Here is a 22,626-nt window from a genome sequence, read left to right on the forward strand (position 1 = left end):
CCTAGCCTGTTGTACAGCTTGTTGTAGATAGGTGGGACGAGTTTCGCTTGCTCTTGAAGTTAGCTGTTGTGTGTAACCATGGTGCAACTACATGGTTGTTGTGCAGGTGCAGCATACGCCCCCTCGCGTGCCGCTGAATGCCGTTGCACCGGCGGGCCGCGGCTCCCCTCCCGGATCATCTTCTTCTGGGTCTCCGGTTGGCCCGCCAATGATCCGGGCTGCGGCTGTCGCTAGAGGCGCCATGCGGCGTCGCGGGCCGCATGGGCGGGTCGGTAAGCTCTGTGGAGAGCATTTCACCTCCGCTCCCAGTGCGGTCTCCACCCGGCGACTTGTCGCTCCCGGTGACTCCACCACTCGGCCTATCGCCGAGAGATCGGCCTCTGCCAGGGTCCCCCCCTCCACCGACCCCACCTGGGCCCCCCCCCCTCGCCAACGGACCCTCCCGCTTCACCGAGGGAGAAGTTAACGCCATGGCAGAGAGAGTGGCTTGCCAAATTCACCCCTGGCATGGAGTGGGCCGCCTTCTTGGCCACTCTGGCGGAACTGGTGACGTCACTGTCGCCGGCACCGATCCCCTCGCGACAGCCGCGGCCGGGGGGAAATCGTCCATCTAGACCCCGGCGTCCGCGCCGCGACGGCGACCGCGGTGTGCGCGAGGCGGCGCGAATCCAAAATTTATATCGGACTGCCCCCAAGCGAGCCATAAGGGAGGTTCTAGAGGCCTCCTCGCCGATTTGTTCCATCGCGGAGGAAGCAGTTATGGCTTATTTTACCTCATCGTACTCGGCGAAGATTGGCTGTGCCGTTGAGCCTCCCCCTGGCTGTACGATACCCGCTGCGGCTTCCCCGCTCCCGCTACTAGACCGGACCGAGCCGAGGGAAGTAGCGAAGATGCTCCGGAGAACCGCCAACACCGCTCTGGGCCCGGATGGCGTTAAGTATGGCATCTGGCGCCGCCGTGACCCATCTGGCCACGTGCTTTCCGCCATCTATAACATCTGTCTGGCGGCCGGCCGCTTCCCGCCGTCGTGGAAGGTCTCATCCACGGTGCTGATTCACAAGAAGGGGGCCCCCGATGAGATCACCAACTGGCGGCCCATTGCGCTGTCAGACACTGCAGGCAAACTGTTCTGCAGTGTATTGGCTCATCGCCTCTCATCGTGGATGTCGGACAATCGCCTCCTATCTTGGGCGCAGAAGGGGTTTACTGCGTCCGAGGGCTGCTTGGAGCATAATTTTGTGCTCCAGGAGCTGCTGGCTGAGGCACGACGACGGGGTGGGGAACTATGTGTAGCGTGGCTCGACCTTGCTAATGCCTTCGGGAGTGTCCCTCACTCGGCTGTTGTGGCGGCATTGCGTAGTGCGGGCCTCACGGAGGCCCAGCTGGCCCTAATCAAAGATCTGTACGAGGGGAGTGCTACGACCATCAGGCACTCTGGTGGGGTCACCCCGGCCATCTCCTTCTAGGCTGGAGTCCGCCAGGGCTGTCCTCTGTCTCCGGTGCTCTTTAACCTCGTCATGGAGTACCTAATCCGCCCAGTACTCGCATTGGAGGGGGAGCACGGTGTGTCGCTGCACGGGGAGCGGGTCAGCGTGTTGGCCTATGCCGATGACCTGGCCATCGTGGCTAGGTCAGAGGCCTCACTCCAGGCCTTGCTGGACTCCGCTTCTTCTGCGGCGACCTGGGTTGGCCTCAGGTTCAAGCCTGAGAAGTGTGCGACACTTCATGTCGCCGGCAGAACCGTGAGGCCAACCGCGTTCACCATTTACGGCTCCCCCCTCCGCGTCCTTGAGGATGGAGAAACCTACGACCACCTTGGTGTGCCCACTGGGATGAGAGGTGACCAGACCCCAGTGGCCACCATTGCCAGGCTGGAAGAGGAGACCGCTAAAATTTTTGCCAGTGGGCTCGCGCCATGGCAGAAGTTGGACGCGGTCAGGACATTCATAGTCCCCCAGCTGGATTTTAACCTCAGGACGGCGAGGATCAGGAAGACCTCCCTAAAGGGGCTGGACTCCTTGATGAGGGCGGAAGGCAAGAGGACACTCGGCCTCCCCTCGCGAGCCAGCGTGGAGCTGGTCGAGCTCCCACCATCGTGGGGCGGCGCGGGTCTGCTACCGATTTCCGACCAAGCCGACTTAGCCGCGGTAGGGCATGCGTTCCGGCTCCTAACATCCCCTGACCCTAGAATCTCCCGTCTTGCCCTGGAGGGCCTGGCCGTGTCTGCTGGGCATCGCTCTGCTGCCCGGGTCGACGTTGGACGACTCGTCGACTACCTCAACGGGGACGCGGCGGGGAATTCCAACGTCACCACCACCTTCTCTGCGGCCCGGACGGCGAGGAACCGCCTCTCCAAGCGTCTGCCTACGCTCCGGTGGGGGTGGAGTGAGGAGGGGCGGACATTTCAAATGACGATGCCTGGTACGGGACGGCCAATCACCGTGGACGGGAGGAGCCGGAAGTCCTTGGCGTCGGCACTGCGGCGAGCACTGCAGCTCCACGGCCGGGCTACCCTTGCCGCGAAGCCGGACCAAGGCAGGGTGGCTCGAGTCGTGACGACTTGCCCCACCTCCAATCACATGATGCGCGGAGGCCGACACACCCGTTTTGCTGACTGGCGGTTTATTCACCGGGCGCGGCTGAACACCTTGCCGCTGAACGGGTGTCGGAGGTGGGGGAATGAGGACCGCCGCTGCAGAAGATGTGGAAGATATGATGAGACGACTGCCCACGTGCTATGTCACTGCCTTCCTATGATGCCTGTCATAACAAGACGACACGACGCCATCCTGGAACTTCTGACATCGGAGATCCGTGGGCACCCTCAGGAGGAGACTCGTCTGGACAAGAGGGTGCCGTTCCAGGAGCTGGTACCAGACGTGGAGGTCCCGGAGGAGGTGGCCAGCTGCCGACCGGACATCGTGACGATCGACCGGAGAAACAAGATTGTACGTGTAGTCGACGTCACGGTGCCCTATGAAGACGGTTGGCAGTCGGTGACGACGGCCAGGGAGAGGAAGGTGGAGAAGTACGCACCTGTGGCACGACTGCTCTCGGCTGGGGGCTACCGAACAACTGTAGACGCCTTCGTGGTGGGGTCCCTAGGCGCCTGGGATTCCGCCAACTGGACTACCCTCAGCCGCCTGGGAGTTGATCGCCGCAGGGGTGCTGCCCTGGCCAGGCGCTGCGTCTCCGAGGCCATCAAATGGAGCCGGGACATTTACGTGGAGCACGTGACGGGCATCCGGCAGTACGTGGGATAGTCGTCTCATCATCCGTCCCAATTTTATTTATTAACTTATTTATTGACCATTTATTATATTGTTAACCTATTTATTACATTTTATTGCATGTTTTAATTATTGACTAGTTTTTATTGTATTTATTGATTGTTAAGTTTTATAGTTTTTATTAGGTTAAGGTATGCATGACCGACTGTTTTCTGCATTTTAGTATTATAGCGTCATTGGCCTGTTATTAGTTATATAAGATTTTACTATATTTTGCTTGCATGTTTAAATTCTATCTATTTGTCCGGCTAAAATAAATAAAGGCAAAAAATAAGGCCCCAAAATATTACAACCTGTGTTTGGGTTGATGCATCAGCATGTACTATTGTTGTTGATCGAAAAGTTGTTGTACTTGAATCGAAAGTGGCTGTTGAATGGACAATATTATGTGGTACCTGTGTTGGTGGTGTGGTTTGTTGCATTTTTTGAACCAATTGCAGTACTCCCAACTGAAACTCTACAATCTGTGGCTCGGTGAATTTGGAAATGGAAGGAATTATTTCTTTATAAAAGGAAAGATGTCGATCTCCATCTTGTTGCGGAGTTTCCACCACCTTCAGCATCCTTAACTCGGAATAGTCCATTTTCTTCTACTTCTTTTGGACAACAGTAGGTTTGTAGACCGTATTAGGTACAGTATTTGTAGTTTGTTGAGTGTTTTGAGAGTCGATCCCAGCTTCATCAACAGTGTCGTCTTGTTGACCTTCCCCTTGGATATTTGACGTAGTTTCGGCATGCACTCTTACCTTTTCTAGTAATTGCAGTGCTTCGTGGTAAATATGTTTTCTTAATTTTGAGGCTCCAGCCCAGACTTCTTGGAGTCTTTTTCTTTTTTCTTCCATTTCATCCACTGGTCACGGATATTGTTCCATCGTTTCAGAATCAATTGTCCTGAAACAAAAACACGTACATGTAGACTCTGTTTAATGAAATACGACATATATAACTCTAACTAAGTCTTTAGTTCAACAATCTGTTTGTTGTGAAATAATTTTTATACATACATTCTCATTTCACATGTTATTGATACCGCTTTTGTTTTCAGGTATCTTGCTACCAGTTGTACGTTTGTTGACCTACATTATTCATACAGACTGGGAAAATCTACAATAGCAAAATTTGTTAAGCAAGTCTGCCAGTCTATATGGACAAGTCTTGTCGATGGGTTCCTACCAAAACTCACAACAGAGTCATGCGAGGCATTTGGCCTCTCAGTACATTTACAAAGGCCAAATGGGGGAAAACAACTGACTGTTACAAAAAGGGCTTTCAACTACAGAATCTGCCGGTCAAGAAGATATATTGAATGTACTTTTGGTATATTAAGCAACAAATTTAGAATCTTTCATCGCCCTCTCAATGTGAATCCAAACTTTTTTATTGATATTGTGAAAGCTCGCTCTCTAATTACATCTTAATAACAATGTAATTAGGGAGCGAGATGGATTCATCTATGAGGACACACTGGAAGTTGTCGGTTTCGAGGATATCGAATTTGTACCAACTCAGAACCAAACTAGAGTAGGAGGGAAAAAGGCAAACCAGATTAGAAATGTGTTTGCAGATTATTTGTCAATTCCATAAAAAAACCTGGAAGGTTGTGCTGAAGGAACTGCAGGTAACTTTCTCCGGTTAAGCTTTCTTCAAAAAAGTGTAGTCCTATCATTTGGTCCCCTAACAGACCAGCCCAAACATTAATTTTGAAACGTGTTTGAAATGATCTTTCCTGGCGCTTGTCGCTTCCTAGTAGAAACATTTCTTACATCACAGACTAAGTATTCTACCAATTTATTTCTATAAACTCTGTTTCATTAGTTAGCACCAGGTTGCCTGTTTGTGTTATACAATATAAATGAATTAACGATTACAACCTCTAATGCCCAAAAGAAAATTTTACGCCACCATTTCATTGTTTTTTCTGATAAAAGAGTAACTAGCAATATAGTGGTCCGCCAAGTCTACACCACCCATAAATCAGCTGTAGTGGCAAATGACTGAAGGTTTTACTACAGATTCTTGTATTCCACCTTTCACGTATCTTTTGACAGTCTGATTTTCAGGTCCGTATAATGTTGTTAGCATTGTTACAGGTCTTTTGTCCTTCCACTCTAAAACGTCTACAAATGAAGGATCGTCAGCATTACCATCTTTTCTAAAAGATACTGTTTGCTCTTCTTTAACTTAGGATTAGCCCTAATTTGGATTGGAAGATTCTTTCTATTTCTGTTCACAAAAATGTACCTTATTTATGTAGCTCTATAGTAACGATCGGTGAACAAATGTAAGCCTTCAATAGTTCCATATGCATTTTGGAGTTTATCCAACAACGCCATTACCACTTTTTTAGTGTTGTTGACGCCCCATGTAGTTGTGCGCCTTTTTGTTACCAGTCCCACGTTGCTGTACCATTTTGCTCCGGATGGTGTTGGTCGCCATCTTGCTCAAAATCTGCCCAAAGCTAGCTGCGTTCCCTTGGTACTGCTTGAAACTCTGCCACCTTCCAGATAAACAAATTGCTGTCCCAATCCTCTCCCAATCACTACTCAAAATGTGCTCCCTCTCATTGGTGATGTAAATTACTTCGTGTTAGCTAACTCATACTATTCCAACTTAATACCAAATTACTATTAAATTTGAATGTCTGTGGTGTTGTCACCAACAACAAGTCTATGTCTATCTCAGGTTTTTAAATAGGTTGAGTAGTGGTTAAAAAATTTAATATCACTCCATTAAAGTTCCTATCACACTTTTTTATAAATGGGATACTCAAAGAAAAGTCAAACCAAGTGACCCTGACGTTAATTTATTCCATATTACACTGTCCATACGTATATAATTCCACTCACCTTGCTTTGATAATTTAAGAGTCTAACATAATATCCCATCCTTCATTAAAATTTCAATACACCATATTACAATTTCCTATTAATTTCACCACTACTATCTCAGGAGAATCCACACAACCTCCTTGCTTCAAGTCTGGAAAGAGAAGACGGAATCTCCGTATAAAACTACACATACCGACTCAAAACAATACTCATCCCCCTCTCCCGTTCAAATCAGCGTCTTCACGAATAAATATAATTTGATTCTTTTCTTATAATTGTCGAAATTTATCACGTTTACTATAATTAATCAGTTTAAGTCTTTCTATTTTCTTTTTATTATTTTTCAAAGCTTTTTATTTAAATTTTTAGCAACATGTGCTTTATGACGTCATCAATATACAAGTCATTTATCCCACAATTGGCTTTTCTGCGTAATTCTATTTAGTACTTTAGTAAAACACGAATTTTGGTTATGTTTACTTCATTTTAATTAATCAAATCTTTTCCCGTATAAAGTTTAATATATTTCTTCGTTATTAATTAAATAAATCTCAATTCCGACAACATGTGATTCACTGACGTCAAAGTCTGCCGATTCACTGACGTCACAGTCTGCCAATTCCCCGCGAATATTCAAATGTCGTAATTTGACCTGTTACACAACCCCCAAATATAAAAATTGATCACATATTTGTTATCAATTTATATTTTTCCTCCAATTAAATCTTTTAAAATTTTGTTCAATTAAGGTATTATTTAATTTCTTCATAATTTTGTTAACACCTATAAAAGTATTCATTTAAAAGAAAGTAAAATTATCAAAGCAAAGCAAATGCCTACAATCATATTTACACAAATTACAATGTATATTAGACAATACACAAATTACAGTGTACATATAAATCAATTACAAAAAATTACAATTAATATTATTAACTATACAATATCAATGTATATATAAATCAGCTACACAAATTACAATGAATATTAAATAAATACAGAAATTACAGTGTACATATAAATCAATTACACAAATTTCAATGAATATAATTAACTATACAAATATCAATGAATATATATATATATAAGAACAGTATTAAAGTTTTAAATATTTTTTAAACTGAATACATGTAACCTCTACACGTTTTGAATATAATGTTTAACGTGTCCATTTGACATAAATATAATGTTCAATACAAGTTAACACTATTAGATTATACACTCACACAAGTTATGATAATACACAAATACCTTGTAAAAATCCTAAACATATTCTTACTGATAAACAATATTGTAATATCCTTATATTGTCATCTCCTACTGGAAACATATTACACACGCTATATACTAAATTACATTATCCTTGTTACATCTTATTCTAAATATTTATACAACCTTATACTAATCTGATTATTATTGTCAGTTATTTGGCTTCAAATGAATTTGATATTTTTTTATTGTTTTATCTGACCGTTATGGTCAGATATTTTTATGTCAGCCCGTTTTTAGAAAAGGTTTATTTGTCATTATTATGTATAGGCTGACTACAATGGGAGCCTACAATATTTTAAAAGAAAAAACTGGCTTATTCCCCTCAAGGTTAAATTTTGGGACAGGTAAAAAAAATATTTATATAATTGGAGGGGTTATTCTTTTATTAGCACATTTTCATTAAAGAGAAAAAATCACAAGTTTTATTTCATAAGCATGTATTGTTTTTTATGTGCTTCTCTGTACATTCATCCATCCACACAAGCCAGTTTATAGACCATGTTATAAAATTGTCTTATTCAGCATCAGTATGGTCATTCACACTTGAAGAGTTTTCATACTCTTATTCTATGAACCTCTTTAGGTCTTTTATGTTTTATAGGTCGTTTGAAATTTACTATCTGGTCAATTTTATTTTTATCCATTTTTAATTCCTTCAGCTAAAACAATGCATCCTAAATAATTTATCTCTTTTCTTAAACATTGTGATTTCTTTAGTTTGATTGTTATTCCTCCTTCTTTTAATCTACTTAAGGACCTGGTCAAGTTCTAAGTTTTAGCTCTGTCCCTATCTACCCTACCATTTAATTCATCTAATCTTGTTTTAAATCTCTTATTTAACTTTTCTAATCTTTGATCTGTTTTCCTTTTTAGCATCCTCAATGTGTACAAACCTTTTCTCAATTTCCCTCATATCTTCTTCTCTTTTATCTTTTAATTTCTTTATCTCCGTAGTAATCTCTCCTCTAACCTGACTTTTAAGTTTACTCCTCTCACCTTTGTTTTTTCTCAGGCTTGTTCGCTTATTTCAAGTCTGGACCCCCTCCTCCAAGTTCCTTTAATTCTTTATTTAAAGTATTTAAGTCTTTATTTATCTCTACTCTCATAACCTCCGTAATCTCTACTATTTTATTGTTTAACTCACCTCTCATCTGTTCCATGTCTCGTTTTAACAGTTCATTTCTTCTTAAAACCTTTTCTCAATTTCCCTCATATCTTCTTCTCTTTTATCTTTTAATTTCTTTATCTCCGTAGTAAATCTCTCCTCTAACCTGACTTTTAAGTTTACTCCTCTCACCTTTGTTTTTTCTCAGCTTGTTCGCTTATTTCAAGTCTGACCCCCTCCTCCAAGTTCTTTAATTCTTTATTTAAAGTATTTAAGTCTTTATTTATCTCTACTCTCATAACCTCCGTAATCTCTACTATTTTATTGTTTAAACTCACCTCTCATCTGTTCCATGTCTCGTTTTAACAGTTCATTTCTTCTTTGAATTTCCGTTTTTAGTTCCTCATTATTCTGATCTATTTTATAATTAAGATCCCCTTAATCCCTCATTATTTTTATCCATCTTTTCATTCAAGTCCTTCCTTAATTCCTCAATTAGTTTCTTTAACTCCTCATTATTTTTCTTTAACTCCTCATTATTTTTATCCATCTTTTCATTCAGACTATTCATCATAGTCCTCATGAATGCAATAAGACCTTTATCCCTATCAACTCCTACTGGACTACTGACTCTGCTACCCACATTCTTTAAAATTGCTCATTACTTCTTTGAATTTCCTCTTTTAGTTTCCTCATTATCCTGATCTATTTTATAATTAAGATCCCTTAATCCCTCATTATTTTTATCCATCTTTTCATTCAAGTCCTTCCTTAATTCCTCATTAGTTTTCTTTAACTCCTCATTATTTTTCTTTAACTCCTCATTATTTTTATCCATTCTTTTCATTCAGACTATTCATCATAGTCCTCATGAATGCAATAAGACCTTTATCCCTATCAACTCCTACTGGACTACTGACTCTGCTAACCTCATTCTCTAATGAATTTCTGTCATCTGGTCGTCGACACCTCATGTTCTACTGTATTAGGGGATGACCAACCTAAAAACCCTGTATCTCCTGAGCTATGAAGATCTATTTCTAATGGTCTAAATATTGGTGCGGGCCCTTCATTATTTTGTTCGCCTTCCATTTTGTAGCCTATGTTTTATTTGAAAATTTCTATTATTAATTTAGGCCTAATATTTGTTTTACTAGCCTACCAGGAAAATTTTACCAATTTATATTATAACTAGGCTGTGTTCAAAGTTATCAAACTTATAGACTAACAATAATTTATCATACTTCTTCTAGACACACACCTGAAAATTACAATTATATATAAAAACAGCGATTTTCACTTAGTCTAAAATATGCTACCACTAACCTACTTAAATTAGTTGTCGAAGTTGGAGCCCTCCAGTTGGTGCGCGCCAATTTGCTGAGAGCCCCAGGTTGCAGCGCCAATTTTGCTGTAGATCGCCCTACGTTGTGGTGCCAATTTGCTGAGGATCCGCTCCACGTTGACTGCGTCAATTTTGTCGCGAGATCTGCCCGTCGTAGTTGTCAATTTGCTGTGTCGGTTTTTTTAGTGTTGTTGACGCCCCATGTAGTTGTGCGCCCTTTTTGTTACCAGTCCCACGTTGCTGTACCATTTTGCTCCGGATGGTGTTGGTCGCCATCTTGCTCAAAATCTGCCCAAAGCTAGCTGCGTTCCCTTGGTACTGCTTGAAACTCTGCCACCTTCCAGATAAACAAATTGCTGTCCCAATCCTCTCCCAATCACTACTCAAAATGTGCTCCCTCTCATTGGTGATGTTAAATTACTTCGTGTTTAGCTAAACTCATACTATTCCAACTTAATACCAAATTACTATTAAATTTGAATGTCTGTGGTGTTGTCACCAACAACAAGTCTATGGTCTATCTCAGGTTTTTAAATAGGTTGAGTAGTGGTTAAAAAATTTAATATCACTCCATTAAAGTTCCTATCACACTTTTTTATAAATGGGATACTCAAAGAAAAGTCAAACCAAGTGACCCTGACGTTAATTTATTCCATATTACACTGTCCATACATATATAATTCCACTCACCTTGCTTTGATAATTTAAGAGTCTAACATAATATCCCATCCTTCATTAAAATTTCAATACACCATATTACAATTTCCTATTAATTTCACCACTACTATCTCAGGAGAATCCACACAACCTCCTTGCTTCAAGTCTGGAAAGAGAAGACGGAATCTCCGTATAAAACTACACATACCGACTCAAAACAATACTCATCTCCTCTCCCGTTCAAATCAGCGTCTTCACGAATAAATATAATTTGATTCTTTTCTTATAATTGTCGAAATTTATCACGTTTACTATAATTAATCAGTTTAAGTCTTTCTATTTTCTTTTTATTATTTTTCAAAGCTTTTTATTTAAATTTTTAGCAACATGTGCTTTATGACGTCATCAATATACAAGTCATTTATCCCACAATTGGCTTTTCTGCGTAATTCTATTTAGTACTTTAGTAAAACACGAATTTTGGTTATGTTTACTTCATTTTAATTAATCAAATCTTTTCCCGTATAAAGTTTAATATATTTCTTCGTTATTAATTAAATAAATCTCAATTCCGACAACATGTGATTCACTGACGTCAAAGTCTGTGCCGATTCACTGACGTCACAGTCTGCCAATTCCCCGCGAATATTCAAATGTCGTAATTTGACCTGTTACAATGTGTCCTTATGGTACGGGCATTTTTCGCTGGATTTTCTAAATTTCAAAAAAACATCAAAATTTAAGAATACAAAAAATCGTAACACTAAAAATTCTTAAATACTAACATATAATAAATTTTATATCAAATAAAACGTCTTTTTTAATTAAACATTTTTTGTATTTAACTTTTTTCCTATCTGTTAGGCCTACCACACACGGGTCGACCCGTTTGCAACCAGAGTTTAGAACTAGTTTCAAACGCAACGAGTTTGCAACCAAAATTAAACCTGACTCCACACACGACGCGACTGGGTGTGGATCAGTTGGCGATCTCTGTGCGAACATGCGTATAGTGGTATAGTAATGTTTACATTCACATTTTTTACTTGATAAATTATCAATAATTGAATAGTTATTTGTCGGAGTGTAACTTTATCGATCATGTCAAGTACTAGTGAGGATGAGGAAGACATAATTGCATGTTTTCTACGTCGTAGACAACGAATAATGCGCGGAAAATATAGGTGTCACCCATACATAGAGAAAAATGTAAGGTGCAGACTATTCGTAGCGGCTGAACAATTAAAAGTGACAGACAGAAAGTTTATAGCATTCTACAGAATGTCCAAAGAGTCATATGTGGAATTGGTGACGCTGGTTGCTCCATTTATACATAAGGTTGACACAAATATGAGGGAATGTGTGACTGCTGAAGAAAGAATACTCATAACTCTAAGGTATGTATTTATTGTCAAAATACAAAATTAGATATCAAGTAATTATTCCAGATTTTGCACATAGAACTGGTTGGCGTCAATGTCCTGTGTAAATTGCGTGTAGTAATTACCAGCGGATGTTGGCGGCGCACTAATATTGCTGCCTGACTGGTGAGAGATTAGTGAAATGCTGGAATGTGGCGACGCTGGTGTGACATCTGATGTGCCTGATATTTCATCAATAAGAGTAAAAACTTTGCGTTTAAATTGTTTGATTTGTGAATCACTGAGTTCTTCCAACTCTGTATCAAGCTAAGAAAGGAACATTTTCAAAGCTTCTTTCTTGTTACTATCGTTTGCGGTAGTACTATTTTCAAGTCGTGCTGTTTTTTGCCTTAAAATATGCAGCAAAACATTGATCTGCTTCGACAGCGGCTTTTTTCTTCTGCGTTAGGTCGTTTTTTTACCTTCATTCGGAATGGACGATGGCTGTGAGCTGGTATGAGGTGTATTGGTATGATTGGGATGACCGGGAAGTATTAACCTGTACTAATGACGGCGATTCAATTGAAGGATCATCTGAATATCTTCCAATATTTGTGATTTCAATAAAGTTTCGTCGGTATTTACGTCGCTACAGTTAGGAACCTCTGGTAAATTTCCTGTAGAAGGAGGAGCTGATGTTCTTTACAAACGGCCAAACAAAACTGCATGGCCTCTGCCAGGTAGTAGGCCTTCTTCTTAGCGCCAATCCCGAAGGTGAAGGTTTGATTTTTTCGCATGAATACTGTCCGGAGATTACGCCACTTGTCTTTGCATTCCGCAGCTGAAAAAGAAAAAAAGGGATAGCAAAACTTGAATCGGTTGGCCGATGTAAGTTGTAGTATAAAGTAGAAATGCACAATATTGTACGTGTGATAAGTACACTAAGTATTTATATATAATTTATGAAAACCCGTCAGTAATTATGCTTGTTACATTCAAGCGTTTTGTTACAGGTATTTGGCTACAGGATGTTCATTTTGTCGCTCTCTCTTTATATTTTGCAAGAGGCGAGAGTACAGTTGGAGTCATTATTAAAGAAACCACGAAAATCATTTGGAATGCATTGCAAGCAACTTACATGCCGGTACCAATAGGTGACCAATGGAAAGTAATTGCCGAACGTTTTGAGACATTGTGGAACTTACCAAATTGCCTTGGGCGTTTAGACGGAAAGCATATCCGCATTGAGAAATATCCAAATGCTGGTTCAGAAAATGTTAACTATAAAAGTTTTCAATTCAATAATCTTACTCGGATGCTGTGATGTGATGGTGCTTTCACTATGATAGATCCAGGATATGCTGGACTAAATAGCGATATAGGTAGGTGTTTACAAGGTCAGTGCCATGCGATACTGGCTCAACCATGGTGCTTTTCAAACTCCGCCACCCCCACCCCACATTGCGATACGACGACATACAAAGACCATTCCCTTACTACTTCTTTGGCAGATGAAGCGTTTCCACTAGCACGCAATGTAATGAGACCATACAATGGAAAATCACTCAATGATGTAAAAAGAATATTTAACTAACTACAGATTAAGCCGAGGAAGAAAATCTATTGAATGCACGTTTGGTATGGCTACTGAAAAGTTTTGCAGTGTTAAATGGTCCCATAAGATGTCGCAATGCAGAAACAGTAATCGACATCGTAAAAGCCGCTTGTATCCTACACAATTACGTACGTAAAAGAGAAAGTATCGACTATACGCCGGCTACAGTGGAAATAGCTGAAGGACCATGCCCAAGACAGCATCCAATCACTGAACGCTCTTCGGCAGTTACTGTGAGACAATATTTGGCAAGTTACTTCATTTCTCCTCAAGCATCTCTGCCCTGGCAGTGGGAAAAAGCTATAGAATAAATCATTCTTCCAAGTGAAACATCATTGATTGCAAGATGTCGGTTTTGCAAGCCTATAAGGACTCAAGTAAACTGTCCAAAACATACTTCAATAAAACTTTTGTACATTAAATTATAACTATATTTTGGTAACTGACTTATTATTAATTTCTTTTTTCATTTTAAAATTATAATACAGAATGTCCCATAAAATAAAGAGCCAAAATCCATGATATTTTAAATGGTTAAAATATTTTACATTACCGCCATTATGAAACGGTAAAAAAATGTTTTATTTTTCTCAAGACTGTATTATCAACCGCATGAATTTTAGTTTCTCACATATACTATAGTACAGATAAAGTATGGTGGTCATGAAAAAATTCTAATTTTTTAAACGGTTTAAACTGTCAAATTATCGATGATAACGATAGGTCTTGAGATATCAACACTAAACATTTTTGCTTATTTTGACTGAAAAACCATATCGTCGTTTGGCTGGCACTACTTTTCACAACGGGACACCCTGCACATATCTGCTATCAATTACCTGTCATGTTCATTGCTACTCCAATCTCGTGCCAAGCCTTGTCAGTTATATCCTTTCTAGAATATCCTGGTAATTTGTAATTATACAACACTTCGTACTTTTCGACCTCTGCTACAAGTTTTAAATTCAACTCTTGATCACCCATCTTGCACTCACAAACATGTGAAACTATGCAACGCAACTGTTTGGTGACAAGAAAATACGGGTCGCATGCGACCAGTCGGCAACTGATTTCAAAACTGTGTTGCAGTTTAGTCAGCCCGTGTGTTGATCCCCACTCCAGCACACGTCCAAGGTCAACAAACAGTTGCGTCTGCAACCGATTTGAAACTATAGTCGCAAACCGGTCGACCCGTGTGTGGTAGGCCTTACTGGTTCAAAAATGGTAGCCGAAAAACTGAATTAACGTATGTCTGTTTACAAAATGTAACAAATTATTTTTACATTATATGACATAAAAATATGTCCTATAATTTTTAATTTCCTTAAAAGCTTTGAATGACCTCTGAATTACCCATAATCTTACCTTTCATTGATTTTTGCTCGTACAGATGCTCGAATTGTAGTCCGTCATTTGCTAAACACAGTTCTAATCCCGGAACTTAACACATTGACTGCGGTAAAAAATATTTAAAAACTTACCAGATAACTGAAAAAATATTATTGTGCATATAATCTTACGTTTTGGTGGTGTTATGAAGGAATGGTGGTTGAAAATCGGGCTCCCGTCAGTTTTTTTGGAGGTTTTTTTCAATTTTGAAAATCACGGTCACCGGTGACCGCGCCGCATCCCCACGTACGCCACTATGTATTGCGCCAGCGTCACAGCATGGTCCCGACCGCTACACACCGAGTATAACTCCAACACTATGTTTGAAACTGTCCGTAGTATGTTACAAATAATCTAACCTATATTGTCTTCAGTATTTATTCAACTAAAAAAGTTTTACTTATTTACACTATTTACACAGGTTTAGTTTTTTATTCATGATACTTTTCGAAGCAAGCGCCGAAGCACAGGCCAGGCTTATCTGGACAAGTTGCACAGAACCAAGGTGTTTTCTTATTGCGTGTGGGTCTGACAACAGATTCGACAGTTTTTTTCTTTGAATTCTGTTCGCTGCAGTTCGGCCTTCAATTTTTTGAGTTTGATGCATCCCAAGTCGCGCTCGTTTTTTGACCGGGGCTCTCAACAGCAACGTCCAGAGGTGGCAAAAGTGATCGAATGACTTCAAGTCTGAACTCATAGAAGTTTATTTTTCGCTGGTATTTGTTGTGTAGGTTGGTGTGCATTTAGAAGCATCATTTGTAGGATGTGGATGAAGATTTTCTTATACCAGCGCATTGTCTTTCTTTCACAGGGATAATAAGACAGTAACTGGTCAGCCCTATCCACACCACTCATTTACGCGTTATACTGTATGATGGAAGTGGCTTTTTCAAAGTAGTTTTATGTTTGGTAATAAAGTCCACCATTTCATTTTCAAATTCGGTGCTTTATATAGGTCCACAACACTTTTGTCACGCCACTTACCGATCATTACGCTGTTTCCCAATATCGTGCCACTGTTTCACCTCTTTTGAGTTTAGCACTCTGTATGTCATTTGGGACATTTTTCCTATCGAGGCGCAAAGTCCCGGTTGCAATAGGTATTCCGTGCAAGGAGATTTTTGAGGCCAGCAAGTAACTAATTGTAAAAAGTTATCCATGAAAATGGAGTGGCCATTATTATTTAAGTTTTCCTGTAACAAATACAAATAAAACAACCTTCTCTGTGTGACCTTTCCCCCCTACTTCCAAATCTGATGAGCCACCATATAACGTGAAATTTTAGAATCAGTCCAGAGTGTTCTGTCAGTGAGTACAACTTCACACCATACTTATGGCGCTTTCCTTTTATGTACTGGCGAAAATGTAGACGGCCTCGCCAAAGAATCACATCGCCTCATCTAAAGAAAGTTCCTTTTGTGGATAGTAAATGTCATTCATTTTGTTTATTAAAATGACCAACAACAAATTTGATTTTATCCATACTAGTTTCTTCCTGGTGGTTAGGATTGTGAAAATACAAACATCGTAGAATATTCAAAAATCTATCCCTCATGACATCACATGGCGGAAAACTTGTAAACTAAACAGCTTATCAGTCTTCCAATAGTCCTGGAGACGATTTTAGTCGAATTGTTCCAGTGTGCAAGAGAAGTCCGAATAAAGTGCAATAACTCGTCCATTGTAATGTCTTTCCATTTGTTTATTCGAGAATTTGGTGTCAGATCTGGTTTTTTGAACACTTCAAAAGCATAGGCATTTGAAAACTTGATTACGTTTTCTAAGAAAATGTGATCAAGCAAGAGCCTAAAATAATCTATTGGTTTACCTTGGCCAGGACAAGGTACTAGAAGTCCAGACAGGCGGACAAAAGTAATGGGTCTCAATCCGGAAGTTGTCAAAGCCCATACAGGGGGGCTGTGCCAATGTCTAGGTCATCATCGGAACTATAAGACACATCAGAGGATTCACTTGACAGATCATCAGAATCACCATCCACTAAATTCTGAATAGGATCCACATTTTGGTTTGCGAGAGGCACTTCATCGTCACTGTCGTCGGCACAGTGTGCACCACTTTGTGTCGAAGTTCCAGGAAGATCCATTTTCAATGAAGTAAACAATTCTAAGAACTATATTTACACTCACTAAGCACTCAACACTTCACTATTTCAAAGAGAAAAAGAAAAGAAACGGCGGTCGCCGGTGACCGCACCGCACTATGCCCGAGACCGAAACTAATACGTCCACTGACACGACCCGATGTCTAACTGAGAAGCTACGTAGTTTCACCCAGCTCAAACGAGTGGCTGAACCACACTGAAACTACAAACAGAGAGCGGTGCGCGCGGTCGCCGGTGACCGCCGCGCACTCTAGCGAGGGTATTTGGCGGTCACCGGTGACCGCGCCGCACTCTATGTGTTAAGCTATCTACAGCTCGCAACACTTCTTCGTGGCTGATTCGCATTCCGTATTCGCTGCATCATATCTTCGGGTGTTGTCGGTCGTAAAACATAAACTAAGTCTTTCAGCCTACTCCATAAGTAAAAGTCCATACAGGTCAAATCAGGGGATCTTGGTGGGTAGTTAACTGGACCACCTCTTCCAACCCATCTTCCAGGATATTGTTTATCAAGCGCTTGTCGCACGTTGTGCGAGTAGTGAGCCTGAGCACCGTCGTGCATAAACCACATATTGCCAACAACTTCGTCAGGTACATTATTAATAAGTTAGGCAAGTGATTAATTAAAAAATTGTTATAAGTCTCTCCATCTAGGTGTCCTTCAAAGAAAAATGGACCTACAATTCTCCTGCCAACAATACCACACCAAGTATTCACAGTCCAGTACCTCTGGTTGTCAACCTCTCGTATCCAGTGGGGGTTCTCATGAGCCCAGTACCACATGTTGTGACGGTTAACTTCGCCGTTGCTCCGAAATGTAGCTTCGTCACACCATAGTAGATTGCGAAAAAATGTTCATTTTGTAGCAACTTTTCTCTAGCCCACAAACAAAAATTCATTCTTTGAATGCCATCATCACCATGAAGTTCTTGGTGCTGGGACATCTTGTAGGGATGCATTTTATTGTCTTTCAGGATCCTCACCACTAAACTTTGGCTCATACCAGAATCAATAGCTATTCTTCTGGAAGAATCATTTGGGTTTAGTTGCACCGCCGCCAATACTTGAATCGCTTATTTATGAAAGGCCTCTAGTCACAAAAAGTAAACTTTCGGGAAATTAAAAAAACCTTATATTTTCACTAATATCATGTATTGAAGCTATTTTGTTTTTGCTATGTTTTAAGGGGTTGGTATTGAGATTAACACAGTTTTACATTTTAATCTATTGTTTTGTATTTTATATCTTTTTAAAAAAATGCCTGACAAGAGGCCTTTCATAAATAATTATCGATTATTGATAAAATAAAATAAAATAAAATTACTAGGAAAATCACTACTTATCATTATATTATTGACATTTTTATTGATAAATGTGATCACACTAAACAATTAGTTTAAATAAACAGAAATAAGCAAAATCAAAAGAACTCAGCTACTTTTTTTCTTCCGTAGGCCATTAAAATAGTTCATTATAAAACCATACGTGTTCTTGAGGAATGTACTGCACAAGTTTCCTTATATCATTCATTTTATTTGTTTGAATTGGAACTTTGGCTTCTTATGCTTTTTTTGTTGGTGGAAAGATGTTGATATCGGTATTACGATCAGCTAGTTTGAATGTTTTGGTATTGATTCCACCAATAAAATCTGATGCTGTGATTTCTCCTTTCTTGGAATAGTGACATATGAATTCATTGAAGGACAATTTTATAAAATATTCCCTTTTTCCTTTTATTTCATGCTTGCTTTCTTCAGAGACTGTGCATTTTTTATAGAATTTAGGCCACTAGCTTTGAAAATAGTAAACATCATCAGATTTTATCAATTCCACAGTGAATTTGCCCTGTGTAGTTGCTAGTAATGCAATTGCTGCAACTTCTTTTATTGTGTAATATCTCTCATGTTTCCTTAAATTTCTTTTTACAAGGCCAAAAACCCTATCACAGGGTAATTAGGAATGACCCCTTATTGATAGTCTAAAAACTACTTTTTTAAACCTGCCACTGCTCTCAGCATTGTGTGATTTTTGTTTTGCCCTGTACAGTTGTCACTGTAAAGGTACAGTTCGTCGACACTTGCAGGCACATTATCATTTATGTATTTCATTATGAAGGAGCAAACTTCATTGCTCCCTTTTCCAGCAGTACCTTGGTGGTATAAATTCCCTGAGGTAATATACTTCCTGCACTGGAATCGTGGGCAACGATATGTTTGCCATGTACTCAAAACATAAAAGCATGGCATTCTCATGTGCTGCACAGTATTCTTCAGTGTCACGAAGTGAGGCATAAAATGTATTGCTTCGCCTCTTGTGCACCATCAACTGTGTGCAACAGCAACTCGTTTTGCTGTATTATTAAGCTGGGGTTTTTTTAATTATAACACAGAGCTGCTCACATTCACAGCATGTGTCAATTTGGGGCCTTCCGAATCTATAGTTAAAGTTAACACTTTGAGTGCTGGCCCTAATGAACATGTAATTCTGTAGAATGCTGGGCGTTTTTGGTGGTTTTCAAAAATTTATTAAAAAAAAGTATTTAAGGTATAAGAAAAATACTTACATGCCCTAATTCAGCTTACGTTCGTCTTCTTTTAACGTGAGATTGTTGGTGTTATTTTAAAAAACTACACATAAAAAATGTTTTTGAAAAACATATACTTTTAAAAAGAAAAAATTATTTTTTGAGACAGTATTTTCATCTAACAAACTAAACTAAGCATATATACAATTTTTTACAATGACCCATTAACAAACATAAACTATCCTTTGAATAATACAAATCATGTTTTCATATTTTGTAGTTTTTTGACAAAAAAAACTATGCCGACATTTTGATGCGTCGTCATTACTTTCGCCATCACTATCGTTTTCAGCATCTGTAACATAATAATATACTATGTACAATATGAATATATTTTCATTTTATTCATATGAATGGAATATTTGTTGAATAAAATTAATTTATTATAATGCGAATTATAGTTTGATTCAAGAAAACAATAAAATAACCAAACTTTTAGACTGATGTTTATGTTATAAATATACTTATTCTTACCTGAAATATGTGTCTCATCTTCTTCCATGAAAGGAGGATCAATGTCAGAATCGTCAAAAATACTATCAACACCAATAAAACTATCTTCATCTAATACATCGCAACGTCGTTCAAGCTGCGAGAAGCCATGATTGCGCCATCGACTGCCGGCTGCAACGAACATCACGTCAGCGGCACGTAAACAAAGCAACCGAAGTTGCTTTGTCATCAAGCTCATTCAATACATCTGACGCTATCTAGCGGTGAATTGTGTTACTAAAAACCCAAATAACATTGTAGAGTAGGCAAAACCCAGTTAAATACGGACAATGTAATATAATACCAATTGAAATGACAACCACGTAAAACTACGGGATTAGCATTCTTCGGAAGTTTCGCTGTTCCTCAAAATTACGGGATTAGCACTCTAAGTGTTAAAGTGTTCTTTAAAATAGGGTAAACTATACAGTAGTTGGCACCTTTAGCTGCTAATATGATTAATTTTTATTCGTTTAAATTTTATCGGTTTATCACATTTTCTTTTAACTGTGGTACCAATTAAATCATTACAATAGACTATTGTGATCATCAAAATAACAACTTTCAAAATTTAAAAAAGATTTAATTTTAATGAATTTTATAAAAAGTAAAAACAATTTTACAGTTATTGGCACCCATTTCATAGTACTTGTCATAGCCAAGCATAGTTATTGGCACCCTATGACAATGACTAAAAAGTTAAATTGTAGACTTTGTATTATACTTCATAGTTCATCAATAAACTCATCATATCAACATATTTGAATGCTTTCACTGAATTTAAATAAAAACACAATAATTTAGGCCTTAATAATTTTGTACTACCCAATTGTTTACTGGTAGGGCCTTAATGTATTTGCTTAGGCATTCAAATTTTGAAAAAAAAAAAAAAAAAAAATACAAGTCCACAGGAACTGGTGTGTGGCAAAAAAACGGTGTGTTTCGGAGGTGAAAAAAGGTATAAAACGAAGTTTTAGAAGAAAGTTGTCGAATGATAAAATAAAATAGCGTGGACGCGAACCGCGCCTACCGGCCCCTGCCCGAGAGTCCGCCTTGAGGAAGGCGGTCCCTGTCAAAGGCTGGGACGCGGGGCTCGAGGCTCCAGCGTCGCACGCGCTCTCCGGAGTCCGCTGGGAATAATGGAATAGGACTTCGGTTCTATTTTGTTGGTTTTAAGAATCCGAAGTAATGTTTATAATAGGTTAAGATCACTATTAATAATATCGTTATTAAATTCAACACAAGTTGCACAGACAAACACAGGGTCCAACTCATCAAATTCAAAATCAATTGGCAAACATTCTTTATGATAAATCTTATCACACAGATCACATTCAAAATATGTGTCTTTAATGTTCGAACCGCACATGTAGCATAACCCACCCAGCTTTACTTTATTCCCTAAGTTTTTCATTAAAACATTTGGTTTGTTGACACTCTTTAGCAAGTCCAATTTCTGTCCATTTTCTTCTTTTACAACATTATTAGCAACTGTTTTATATTCCTTCTTAGGTGGCTTTGCTATGTTTTTTGAAGTTCCACATTTCTTCATCTTTGTCATGTTTTGTATCTGCCTTTTCTGGTTTTATTTTTTAATTTTATTATCTTCGCGGGTTTTTTTCCTTTCTGACTTCTTTCTCTCCTCTTCAGCCTTCTTTTCCCTTTTTTCCTCAAAGATGGATTTCCATTTTTTTTTATGTAATGACAAAGGAAACTCTCTCCGTCTCCCTTTTTCCTTTCCTTTTTGGCGTTTCCGGCCACAATAGTATTTCTGCTATTGTGGATTGCGATGACTGTGGATTTTCAAGAGGGGTTTTGTTAGGTTGTGTAGGTGTTGAGTAGCACTGTTGGTTTTCCCTTGACTTAGTAGGTGTTGCATAGCTGTGGTCCATTCCAAAAGGATTTTCATTTTTTAGGATTCCATGGCTTGTGGATGGAAGTGCATTTGCGTTATTTTCTGCTGGTATATCAATAATTACATTAGTCTGATCACAATTTTCACTTTCACTCCTCTTGAATTCATCCCACACCCTATAGAGTGTATAAAAGAGGGGGTGTTCTGTATTTTTGTTGACCTCAGAATCGATGTTAACAAATTTGTCAAGGATTTCATCGCCTACAATTCCTTCGAACTGTTCAAGGGTGATGGTTTGGTTGGGTGTGCTGCTCTTGTCAACTATTTTACGTTCTTTTCCAAGACACTTTGAAAAGTCTATGGCATCCGATTTCCATGGATAAAGGCCACAAGCCTTAAATCCATTCTTTAGGGTTTCGGGTTTTATCGCTTCTACGACTTCCTTTAAAAGGGGTGCAACGCATTCCCTGGTGACTGCCTCCGTAGGATGATTTTTTCTATATTTTATCAAAGCTTGCTTTCAGCCAGCTTTTATTGGTCGAAATGCAGCAACGTCTGCAGGTTGCAAAATACGTGTTGCATTTGGATACAAAGCTACTAAAATTATCTGTAGCTCACTGCACAGGGTACTCAATTGATATGATAAATGACTCTTATGCCCATCCACGAATAAGATTACAGGCAAAGTAACCTTATTTTCTATCAAATAA

At 39.5% G+C, this 22,626-nt stretch overlaps 1 protein-coding gene across 1 annotated transcript; it reads left to right on the forward strand.

The window, feature by feature from the left end:
• The first annotated feature begins 1,518 nt into the window (after positions 1 to 1,518).
• LOC124370112 (uncharacterized protein T26G10.4-like) lies at positions 1,519 to 3,264 on the forward strand. Its single transcript, XM_046828403.1, has one exon. The coding sequence runs from the start codon at positions 1,519 to 1,521 to the stop codon at positions 3,262 to 3,264; it is 1,746 nt and encodes a 581-aa protein (XP_046684359.1).
• The last annotated feature ends 19,362 nt before the right edge of the window (positions 3,265 to 22,626 follow it).

The sequence above is a fragment of the Homalodisca vitripennis genome, unplaced genomic scaffold (assembly GCF_021130785.1).
Source record: "Homalodisca vitripennis isolate AUS2020 unplaced genomic scaffold, UT_GWSS_2.1 ScUCBcl_3;HRSCAF=271, whole genome shotgun sequence".
Taxonomy (NCBI): domain Eukaryota; kingdom Metazoa; phylum Arthropoda; class Insecta; order Hemiptera; family Cicadellidae; genus Homalodisca; species Homalodisca vitripennis.